General features: G+C 36.0%; 1 protein-coding gene across 1 annotated transcript; it reads left to right on the top strand.

The window, feature by feature from the left end:
* The first annotated feature begins 5,541 nt into the window (after positions 1–5,541).
* On the top strand, positions 5,542–10,891 carry LOC122308350 (serine-threonine kinase receptor-associated protein-like). The gene is made up of 7 exons (XM_043121619.1): positions 5,542–6,130; positions 6,957–7,092; positions 7,610–7,691; positions 9,584–9,759; positions 9,864–10,001; positions 10,080–10,219; positions 10,385–10,891. Exons 1-7 carry the CDS (start codon positions 6,010–6,012, stop codon positions 10,645–10,647), a joined length of 1,056 nt encoding a protein of 351 aa, XP_042977553.1. The 5' UTR covers positions 5,542–6,009; the 3' UTR covers positions 10,648–10,891.
* The last annotated feature ends 1,125 nt before the right edge of the window (positions 10,892–12,016 follow it).

The raw sequence follows: 12,016 nt of genomic DNA, 5'->3' as shown, positions 1-12,016 counted from the left end.
TGGACATGAGCAAGGCTTATGATCGCATTGAGTGGAATTTTTTGGCTGCGGTTTTAAGGAGAATGGGATTTGAAGAGAAATGGGTGGGATTAATAAAGGCTTGTGTGGAAACAGTGAGATATTCATTGATGATAAATAGAGTTCCTCAGCAACCTTTTCACCCTTCTAGAGGCTTAAGGCAAGGGGACCCTCTCTCCCCTTACCTTTTTATTCTATGCTCAGAAATTCTTGGCAGGATGTTGAACAAAGCTGAGGAGAAGGGTTATATTTCTGGTTTTCCCTTTGCCCGAGGCTCCCTATTGGTTAACCATCTCTTTTTTGCAGATGACAGTTTGCTTTTTTGCAAGGCAAATGCTTTGGAATGGAGCAGGCTTTACAGTTTACTGAGTCAATACGAGAATGCATCTGGCCAAAGGTTAAACCTGGAGAAAACTGCAGTGTATTTCAGTAGGAACACAAGTACTGAAGCCAAAGATGCTATCCTGTCAGGAGTTAGGCTGTGTGAAGCTAGATCCTACGAGAAATACCTTGGCCTCCCCTCATATGTTGGAAGACAGAAAGTGGCAGCATTCAGACCAATCTTGGAGTCAATAAGGAATAGGATGAGCAATTGGAAGGTAAAATTCCTAACTCAGGCAGGCAAGGAGGTGTTGTTGAAGGCCATAGTTCAAGCAATCCCAACTTATTGCATGAGTATCTTTAAACTCCCCAAGGCTGTGCTTAATGCTATCAACAAGTCTATGAAAAAATTCTGGTGGGGCAGTAGGGAAGAGAAGACAAAAACCCAATGGATTCCTTGGAAACAAATGGGTAAATCTAAAAGGGAGGGAGGATTAGGCTACAGGGACTTTGAAAATTTTAATTTGGCTCTCCTTGCAAAGCAAGGGTGGAGGATTATTCAAAATCCCTCTTCCCTAGCTTCAAGAGTTCTTAAAGCAAAGTATTTCTTCAAATCTGATTTTTTAAAGGCCAAAATAGGAAGCAATGCTTCCTTCCTGTGGAGAAGCTTCCTGGAAGCAAGACCAATCCTGCAGGAGGGACTTTTTTGGAGGATTGGTAATGGGGAATCAGTGAACATATGGACAGACAAATGGCTTCCGAGACCATCTTCTTTCAAGGTGCAGCCTCCTGTTATAGCAGAATTTGCTGCCAGTAAGGTATCTACATTAATTGACTCAAGCTCGGGGGCATGGAGAATGGATACTCTTAGAGAGGTTTTCAGGATTGAGGATGTGGAAGTAGTGTGCAGAATACCAGTAAGTGTGAGTAATAGCCAAGACAAGATGATATGGAGGTGTGCAAAAGATGGAAGGTTCACGGTCAGGAGTGCTTACTACTTGGCAGGGGAGATGTCAGCTGAACAGAATGGGCAAACCTCTCAAGTTAGGCAGAAGTCTGAACTTTGGACTAAGCTTTGGAAGATAATGGTACCAAGTGCTACTCGAATGCTCTTATGGAGGGCATGCCATGACTCTTTGCCTACTAATCAGAAGCTTGTGCAGAGGAAAATCATAGAGTCCCCCTTGTGTCCTATCTGTGAGACAGAATCAGAATCTGTTACTCATGCCCTCTGGTCTTGCTGTGCTGCCCAAGATATATGGGGCCATAACCTTCTCTGCTTTCAGAAGCTGAAAGTGAGGGAAGTGCCTTTCAAAGAGTTGTGTAAAGACATGTTTGAGGTTCTGGATGACCACAGTATTGCTGTATTTGCTGAAACAGTTTATATGATTTGGAGGAGGAGGAACAGTTTTGTGTTTGAAAACAGGTTCATGGACCCGAATGAGCTGGTAAAGGCTGCCAACCAAAAAGTGAAGGACTACCAGGAAGCAAACCAGACATCAGGGGGTAAAAAGGAGGCCACTACCTTATCTCAATCCAATTGGTCTGCTCCTCCAGATCAATGTTATAAAGCTAACTGGGATGCCTCAGTGGATAAGGCCAATAGTAGAATTGGTATTGGGGTGATTATTAGAGATTGGAAAGGAGGGGTGGTAGCTACTCTCAGACATCAAAGGAAATCCTTTCCAGACCCGGTTGTAGCAGAGGCTCTAGGTGCTTTAAAAGCAGTGTCTTTGTGCCAACAATTGCTTATTGATAGAGTCATTCTCGAGGGGGATGCTAAAGTAGTGATAGATGATATAAATTGTGATACAGTCAAGTGGAACACGGGTGGAATGATCATTCAAGACATCAAGCACAAGCTCAACTCGATGGGGGAGTGGTCTGTGCAGTTTATACCAAGGAACATCAATTCAGTAGCTCATATACTAGCTAAGGATGCACTCAAACTCTCTGAGGAGAGCATTGTAATGGGAGGAATCCCTTCTTGTATCCAAGCTTCAATGCTTTAAGATGAATATCAATATGAATTCTTCTTTTCAAAAAAAAAAAAAACTTAAATTGAAACATGAACTGAACTTGACTTGACATGAACTTGATCTGAAACTTGACTTAACATGAACTTACTCTGAAACTTGACTTAACATGAACGTGATCTAAAACTTATTCTTTAAATGCTTAAATACATACTTCACAGTTGTTGTGGCCTCATGTATTATACGTGTCACAATTTGCTGTGTCTCACGTAATGTATGCGTTACAATTGTTGTGACCCCATACTTTGTGTGCCTGAAACTTATTCTTTAACTGCTTAAATACATACTCCACAGTTGTTGTGGCCTCATATATTCTATGTGTCACAATTGTTGTGTCTCACGTAGTATATGCATCACAATTGTTGTGACCCCATACACAAGTAATCAAAATATAACTTGACGTACAACATTGCATAACTGACATAATTTAAATTGAAACGTGAACTGAACTTGACTTGACATGAACATGAACATGAACATAATATGTACGTGAACATAGCATGACATAACATAAACTTGATCTGAAACTTATTTTTTAACTGCTTAAATACATACTCCACAGTTATTGTGGCTCCATGTATTTTACGTGTCACAATTACTGTATCTCACATAGTATATGAGTCATAATTGCTGTGACTCAATACATAAGTAATCAAAACATAACTTGACGTACTTGAAATAGAAACATTTCGTAACATGGTATAACATGTAATAGACAACATATTTAACATAACATACTTGCAATAGTGAACATAACATGACATATATGTAATAGATGACATATTTAACATGATGTACTTACAACGTATAGTAATAAGTGACAGAATATCTTGTGTAACAAATAAAAACTCATGACAAAATAAATTCTGTATAACAGACAAATATGTGATAACTTGGTATGGCATGACATATATGATAACACACATACATACACTGTAGTTCATTTACTTAGCACACATATACAGTAAATTGATAGTAAGTTAAAAACTACCTTACCTCAATTTCCGCGTTTCTTATGAAAGCTCAAGCGCGATCACGAGAAACTGTAATTAGTGATTCTAAAAATTAAAACTAAATCACTAATAATTTGAAGTATAGAAAAATACTAACTTAAGAGTAAAATTTCTATTTTACCCTCTATATGTAAGAAAATGACCATTTTACCCCCTAACTTAAGGGTTTTTTATGCTAATTCTAAAAGTCACTAAAATTTACATATCTCATGTAAATTTTATCCTAAATTTAAATATCAATTTAGAAAAATTTAAAACTAATCACAACTATTAAAATTCTATAGGGCCGAAATTCCTATATGCTATTTCTATTGATTTTTGTTTTTAACTTGTTTTAATCAACCTTGTGATCTATGACTTATAAAGATATGATATTCAAACCAAACCATCACATGATTTAAAAAGATATCCTAAAACATATATAAGTTTCTAATTCAAGATTACATGGTTAAAAATTAACCAAAATATAAATTTAGCCAAGAACATCAACACTTTGGCCTATCCGAATATCTTTTTGCATAAAATTTCATATTTTTGAAACTAACATCAAATATTTTCAAATAATATTATAAAATGTATATAAGAGGGTTATGATCCTCCAATAAAATTATCAAAACCATTGGAATAGGTTTAAACCACCAAAGTTTTAAACTTTCTCAAAACAGAAACTATTTTTTCCTCTTCCAGTTTCTAAGTTTCTAGATCTAAGAAAATATTTCATCAAAACCTTTAATCATGCAACAAATCTTCAACCAATAATCATATACACATGTTAACAATATCATAAAAATTTTAGACCAAGATCTATCCATTAGCTTGGTCAAAAACTCCAAAATATAACATATTCTCTAGTTTATCTCCCAGAATGACCTTTCTAAAGTTTAAACAATATTTGACTGATCAAATGATTTTCAAATGAAACAAATAAGCTATCTACGTAAATTAGACTAAAAAATGAACAACTTGTATGATTGAAATTTTATGATAATATATTTATAAAAGTTTCGAAATGGGCGTACAAAAGAACACCTAAAAGCTGTCCAAGAGAGTGTTTGGTATTCTTTCAATGAAAAGTGTAAAGGAAGATGATTTCGTGGGGAGTGAGCTGGAAATATTTATGCACAAGATATGGAAGAGGATGAGGCTGAAGTGATGGTTGAGTGTAAGTCTTTCTTACCCAATAATATCTAACAAAATCAGTTCAAGATATTTTTATCCAATAATATCTACTTAACTCAATATATTTTTACCTAAAAATATCCACAAATATCAATTCAAGATATTTTTACCTAATAATATCCACAAAAATCAGTTTAAGATATTTTTACCCAAAAATATCCACAAATATCAGTCCAAAATATTTTCTAATGGTAAAGTATAAATTTAGAAAAGTGAGATAGCTCTTTATTTTTTTCCTTCTAGAACCTTTTAGATCTCCTTGAAGACATCTGATTAGGCATGTAGGGGGATGAAATTACTTGACCAAAATCAATGCTAAGGTGTCCAATTAAAAATTTTCTAACTTAATTTGGACATTCCACACTTCTGATACCATAATGAGTAATAACACTAACTATGTGGTTAGATTAAAACCTATACAATTAATGGATTCGTGAAAACTTATGGGGTCTTTACGAGGTTCCTAAAACTAATATAAATTTCACAATTAAATTTCTAGCGGACTGTTATATCAGGTCTTGAGTTTGCTTCCTAAAGGTTACTAGTTTGAGTCTACTCAGGGCTATTGAAAGTTTACCTGACTGTTAACTTCAGGATCCCATGGAATTAATCGAGATACGCGCAAGCTGGCCGAACATCCAAAAATATAAAAAAAAAAAAAGAATCTAGTTGCAAGCATAACCGTGTACTAATATATACACCAATCTAAGGTGATTGGTCAAAAAGTAGATTTTATTGAAAACTATACTAATTTAAATTTTGAATATGAAGTAATCAGTATTGATACGCAGATTAGTATATAACTTTACTTGTATGTAGTAAAATTTACAAAAAAAAAAAAAAATTGCAATTAATTCTTAAAATTATGTCACTGCTGTTACTCAATTTACCGCATGACACGTTATTGATAGCGTGGTCTGTGTAACTTCAGACTTCTGAGGAAGAAAAAACAAAAAACGAAAAACAGAAAATCGAAGAAGTCAGACGGCCTCTATATAAAACCAGATAGACTGCTTTGCCTCTTTGCGTCTTGCCCCTGTCATTCAGCTCTTCGTTCTCTAACATTTTTAGATTTTCATTTTTTTTTAATTTTAATTTTCTCTGTAATTTTTGCTTTCGATTTGTATCTCTCAGAACCATTATTGAGGGTTAGGAGTTGTGGATTCAAGCGTATCTCACCCCCGCCTTTCGTTTCCAAGAAACCAACGTTTTCCCACCTTTGTTTAAATACCGCCATTTTCTTGCATTAATCTCGCTCAATGTGATGCTTTCAACCTTGATCTTCATGTTAAAAACCTTGTTTCACTAATCGCTAATAAAAATTCCGGGATTCGGTTCTGTGTAAAGTTTTTAGGGTTAGGGTTGTTTTGGTCGAATTCCTTTATTATAGATCACAAAAAAGACTAATTATTTAGGTTTTATTAGATTTTTGTGGGCTTTGTATGATGGATAAGAAAAGGGTGGCTGTCCCGCTGGTGTGCCACGGCCATTCTCGGCCTGTCGTGGATCTGTTTTACAGTCCGGTCACTCCCGATGGTTTCTTCCTCGTCAGCGCCAGCAAAGGTATGCATTCTTATCGATTTCATTTCTGATGTTATTGTGTTAGCGCTACATTACTGGTTGCCGCTAGATGGTGTTTAGATTTGATAAAGAAATGGGTAATTTCTATGGACTTATCAAAATTGTTATTGATCAGTTTGTTCTGACTAGCTGATTTACCCGGTTAAGAAGTAAGAAATTGGGTTTCTTTCTTATCCCGAAAAAAAAGGACATTGGCTTTCTCGACTTAGGACTTGTTTGGATACTTAATATTTTTAGATATTCTCAAAATTTATAATAAATTTTTCCCAAACATATTCAAACACAAAACATTTTTCGATTTCAAATATTCAGCTTTTTCATCTGATCATTACCGAATAATTATTTAAATACAAAACTCAATATAACTTTTCCAAAACTTCCAAACAAAACATAAAAAATAATACAAATTTTTTAAATTTAAAAAAAAATAATATTAAAACAATTTTTTAACTTTATAATGCAATTTTTTCTCTCATTTTCCAAAACCAATAAAACATTTTAACTCAAACAATTTCACTGCTATTCATATCATTTTACTGCTATTCACAAGCCATTAATAGAATTATGAGATATTCTAAATATCCAAACAAGCGGTTAATCAAATTATTGAATAGTCGTTTAATGCCCCCGCCCAAAAAAATAAAAATAAAATGAAAACTTATCCTTTAAAATTGTTTATTTACACGGGTAGGCCATTAAACTATGGCACTAGCACACTGGTGACCATATACAAATGCTCCTTGTGATGTAATGATTTTTTCTTTTCGTGGAATGGAGCTGATATCGGAGTTTGACTTGTGTGGTGCAGATTCTAATCCCATGCTTAGAAATGGAGAGACTGGGGATTGGATTGGGACATTTGAAGGACATAAGGGTGCGGTGTGGAGTTGCTGCCTGGATACCAATGCTTTACGGGCCGCCACTGGTTCTGCAGACTTCACTGCGTACATAATTAACTTTTTTTTTTTTCCGTTCATTATGTTTGATATGTAATGCAATTGAAAATGCTGTATCCTTTGCATGAGTTTGAGATCATTTGGAAAATTATGCTTGATTGAGAAATGTCTTGGGAACTGTTGTGAAGCCTGGGAACTTTCTCCATGTTTAAATTAGCCAGGAAACTATTCCATACTGTTTATATCAATGCAATCTTTTTTTATTGTAATTTTCTAAATGTTTTCTAATGTATTTTGTGCCATTTTGGCAATGCATTTCTAGTCTTTATTTACTAATGTAAAAGTTGAAACAGTGATAAGTTTATTAATTTGTACTTGATGGATTATTTTGTCTCATAGAGTTATAGGTAGTTGAGTGGGGTTTTGTTCAGTTGGTTATATTCAACATGTTAGGGCCATAATTTATTTGTTAATATGATAAAAGCTGGAATGAATTTCACCGTCTGATTAAGTATTGTTTACTGATTAAAAGCTGACCTATTATGTGCCTCAATTTCGTTTGCAGCAAAGTGTGGGATGCATTAACAGGAGATGAGTTGCACTCATTTGAACACAAGCACATTGTTCGAGCCTGCACTTTTTCGGAGGTAGATTTGGCTTTATTTCTGTCACTATATTTATATTGTTACTCTTATTATTGTTACTATTGCCATTCTTGTTATTGTTATTCTGATTTTGTTATTCCAGGTTGCTCTTGACACTTGTGTATGTAATTAGATTTATGCTTTATTTATAGAAGAAGTAGTTATATGCTTAATAAAAGAAATGTAGATATATTCTTCCTTCAGTTGATTGACACAAACATACCTGTATTTGAAATGTACATCCATCCACACACAGAAACAACAATGGAAAATATGGGAGGTGGCTTGAGGAAACTTAGTTTTATTATAAGTAATTGTTGAGAGAAACATTTTTAATAGGTAATGTGAAGTTTTACCAATTTTTTAATTGTAATCCCAGTGCAGTTGTGAAAAACTCATTGCCAAGGGACTGTGCACCATTGGGATTAGGCGAAACTTTGTTTCTAGACGCCCTGTGAAAAAAAAAAAAAAAAGTAAAAGCAAAAGGAAAGAGCTCTACAAATTCTGGAAAAGTAGAGATACAACATTAGTGCTATCTTGGATCACTGTCCAATGATAAAGGGTACTAAGAAAAGAATACTTAAGCTCCATTTCTGAATTTTCAATATCCTCAAAGCCATGATCATTTATTTCCCTTCAAATGTATCATTAAACACGGCAGAATGCACACTAATGGTTCCTAAATTGCTTTTACTGGTATGTTTGAATATTCACCACTCAAGGAGGCATGACCCAATCTATCCTATAGAGAAGCCATAGACCATGTTTTATAAAGTGTAAGCAGCCTTGCAATGCAATTAAGTTATCCTTTTTTTTCTCTCTTCTTATGCATGCAACACCTATTTATTTCTAAGGCCCCCCACTTGAAAAAAGAAAAAGTTATCCAGGTTAACATATTTAAGGCCAGTGTCTAGATGAAGAAATTCACTCTAGGGGGGGCCTTGTTTCTCTAGACGTGCCTAAACCATTTATCTTCACTGATACGTATAACAATACTTGAATACAGCCAGTCAGAGAACAATGTAAAGAGATCCACCTCCCAGTCGTTGGTATTTCTTACAAAATTAACATGCCACTGAGCATAGTCATGCATGAGTGGATAATGATCCACCACATAAGCATCCTTAAAACGCATGATCCTTGTTAACTCTAGAAAGACCTTTTAAGATTGATCACCATACCAAACATTATGCCAAAGGTGAATCTTGGACTGGTGCCCCATCACAAATCCATTGCAAAGGGAGAATTGATCACAACCCTTTTTGATATTTTTCGAAAGACCAACATCACAAGAACCATTTACCTCTCGGGAACACCATCATCCTTTCATGCTTCCATATTTTATGTCCCCTAGTACCCTCCAATGGCTCTCCCTTTGATGGGCATAGTGCCATAACCATTTTCCCAAAAGAGCTCAATTGAAGAGGATTAGGTTCCTCACTCCCAACTCACCTTTTACCACCTGCAAACACACCCAGTTCCACTTCACCAAATTGAACTTAGACTCCTTTTCCATACTCCCTACAAAAAATCCTGCTGTAGTTTCTCAAGTTGATGACTACTCCCACCTTATTTTTTGGGGGTAGATGTTTAGGAGCTGCAATTAATACTTTTTGTCAAATATGGTTTGAACTTTATGTGCTAACTTGTTGCGATCAACACTTTTTTTTATTTTTTATAAACACTTCTGGATGTTTTAACCAAAATAATCAGTTTCAAGTTATCTATTTGCACCATACATATTGCCATTCTTGTTAGAATCCTTCGATGTTGCCCTTTTATATTGGCTGTTGTTCAAATTAGGGATGTTTCTATGGACACTGAAAATTAAGGCAAAATAAATTTCGTTGTGCATTTCTGCACATCTCACTAACTGTTTTCCAATCTGAGAGCAGGACACACACCTTTTACTTACTGGGGGAGTGGAGAAAAGTCTCCGGATATATGATTTAAACCGTCCAGATGCAGCTCCAAGAGAAGTGGATAAGTCTCCCGGTTCAGTCAGGACAGTTGCATGGCTCCATAGTGATCAGACAATATTAAGTTCTTGTACTGATATGGGGGGTGTAAGGTATTGTTCCCATATCATTGAAGCTACCTTCGTTTGTATATTATTTGTTGAAGTTACTGTTGCTTGCCAAAGTTTTACTCAAGTTTTTAGTGAATGTACAACAGATTGTGGGACGTAAGAAGTGGTAACATTGTCCAAACTCTTGAGACGAAGTCTTCTGTGACTAGTGCTGAAGTGAGCCAAGATGGTCGTTATATCACCACTGCTGATGGGTCTACTGTCAAGTTCTGGGATGCAAACTAGTAAGTTCAAGGCAGATTAGCCTGTTTCTTTTGCAACGATTCCTTGTTTGGCTTATGATCTTTTCACCTGTATTCCAGCTTTGGGTTAGTGAAGAGCTACAACATGCCCTGCACGGTAGAGTCAGCTTCCTTGGAGCCAAAGTATGGGAATAAGTTTATTGCCGGAGGAGAAGATATGTGGATTCATGTATTTGATTTTCATACTGGTGACGAGATTGGTATGTTCTGCAACTTGATTTGTATCTATTTAAAAATATTTGACCACGAAAAAATGTTGGAGTTATATGGATTTAAAGGCTTGTCCTTTGTGATGCTGTAATGATCCATGAATCTTTTGTTGAGTTTCTATGTATGCTATAGTGACTTATTTTATATGGATGCAGCCTGCAATAAGGGTCACCATGGTCCTGTACATTGTGTGCGTTTCTCACCAGGAGGGGAATCATATGCCTCTGGATCTGAAGATGGAACCATCAGAATATGGCAGACTGGCCCTTTGACTCATGATGACACTGAGGCATTCACGGCAAATGGATCAAGTGGAAAGGTGAAGGTAACTGCAGAAGAGGTTTCGCGTAAGATTGAAGGATTTCAAATTGCAGACGAGGGGAAGTCCAGAGAGAAGGAAGAGGCAGGTAATGAGTGATATGGCCAACTAGCTAGATGTTACCTCGTTTTTTGGTTGAAGGTTTTGCTTAAGATTGAAGGATTTTGTGTCACTGTTGCTGGGCATATCGCTCGGATATCCTAGATATTATTTTGGGTATGAATATAGACTGAAGTCACTGAACTGAACTATTTTTGGTGCGATTTAGCCAATGCTGTATTACATGGTGTCATGGGCAGACCAAATGAACAGTTTTTTATTTTTATTTTTTTGGTTTTTTTAACCAAGTCTTCTCTTTTATTATTATTTCACTATGGAATACTGTACAATGGAAGGCCGTTTCATCAGGTGGTGTTGAGTCCCATCTCCATCCGGACAGCCTTATCCTGATATTTGTTGAAATCAATAGAAAACAGACAGTGAAAAGAGGATTGTGGCCAATTTATTTATTTTATTTTCGTATGTTTAATTCATGCCTGAATCAGTCTCAGCGAGTAATGTGGTTTTGGGCATATATATGATTGAATTCTCATTCCTCTACTGAAGGCCACAGGTACACCCTTGGCTTCTTCTTTTTCTTCTTCTTTATTTTATTTTATTTATTTCTTTAAGTAAGCATATTGTAGATATATTTAACAATTACAAGATACAATAATAAACAGAGTGCAAGACCTGAACATTCATTTCAACCTAGCAAATACAATACAAAAAAAATAAAAAGAGGGATCCACTGATGACTTGACTCCAACCATTTCCCACAAGGGAAATCTACTTGAAGCGATTTTGATAGCCTGAAAAACATATTGTACCACGACCGGAAATCATAGTGAAGTGATTTGTGCTGCAATTCACTAGTCTAGACTAGTTATAAGAGACTTCTTCTATCTTTTTTTCCCGTTTATTGGTTAGGAGAAGCGAAGACATAGAGAAGATAGCAAACAAGAAATGTGCTGAATCGTCGGTAGACAACTGCAAAGGATTGTGGTGGCACGTGGAGGCCATGCACCACTTTGGTTAGTCAAATTTGAGGTCGTTGGCTCCAAAAGTGCCGCACGTGGATCTAACGCGTGATTTGAGGCACGCGTGTGACACATGCATCGCTTCGTTCAGTAGTTAGAAGGATCGGCGACTGGGGAGTCTTGTGGCGGGACGCGTGGCGGTCGTGAGAGATTGAAAAATTGTAGATCGGCGCTTTCTCTTGCTATGGATGGAAAACAAAATAAAAACTTAAAAAAATAGACTGGACAATTTTTAGACCAGCCAAATGGGAGGAGGGAGGGAGGAGCTGAAGGTCCACCCCCTTGGGAGAAGGTGTGATGTTTTGGTTTTCTGTTGAGAGCTAATCGCCTAGAGGGAGAAAATAAAAAGGCTTATTTGAGTTATTTTATTTGTTAATTGACGTAGATGG

Source organism: Carya illinoinensis, chromosome 4 (genome assembly GCF_018687715.1).
Source record: "Carya illinoinensis cultivar Pawnee chromosome 4, C.illinoinensisPawnee_v1, whole genome shotgun sequence".
In the NCBI taxonomy this organism is placed as follows: domain Eukaryota; kingdom Viridiplantae; phylum Streptophyta; class Magnoliopsida; order Fagales; family Juglandaceae; genus Carya; species Carya illinoinensis.
Note: the sequence above shows the minus strand (reverse complement) of the source record. Positions and strands in the feature narration are given on the sequence as shown.

Coding starts and splice junctions, on each gene's coding strand:
- LOC122308350 (XM_043121619.1), top strand. CDS start 6,010: ATGATGGATAAGAAAAGGGTGGCTGTCCCGCTGGTGTGCCACGGCCAT. Junction 7,692..9,583: donor GAGCCTGCACTTTTTCGGAG/GTAGATTTGGCT, acceptor ATCTGAGAGCAG/GACACACACCTTTTACTTAC. Junction 9,760..9,863: donor ACTGATATGGGGGGTGTAAG/GTATTGTTCCCA, acceptor AATGTACAACAG/ATTGTGGGACGTAAGAAGTG.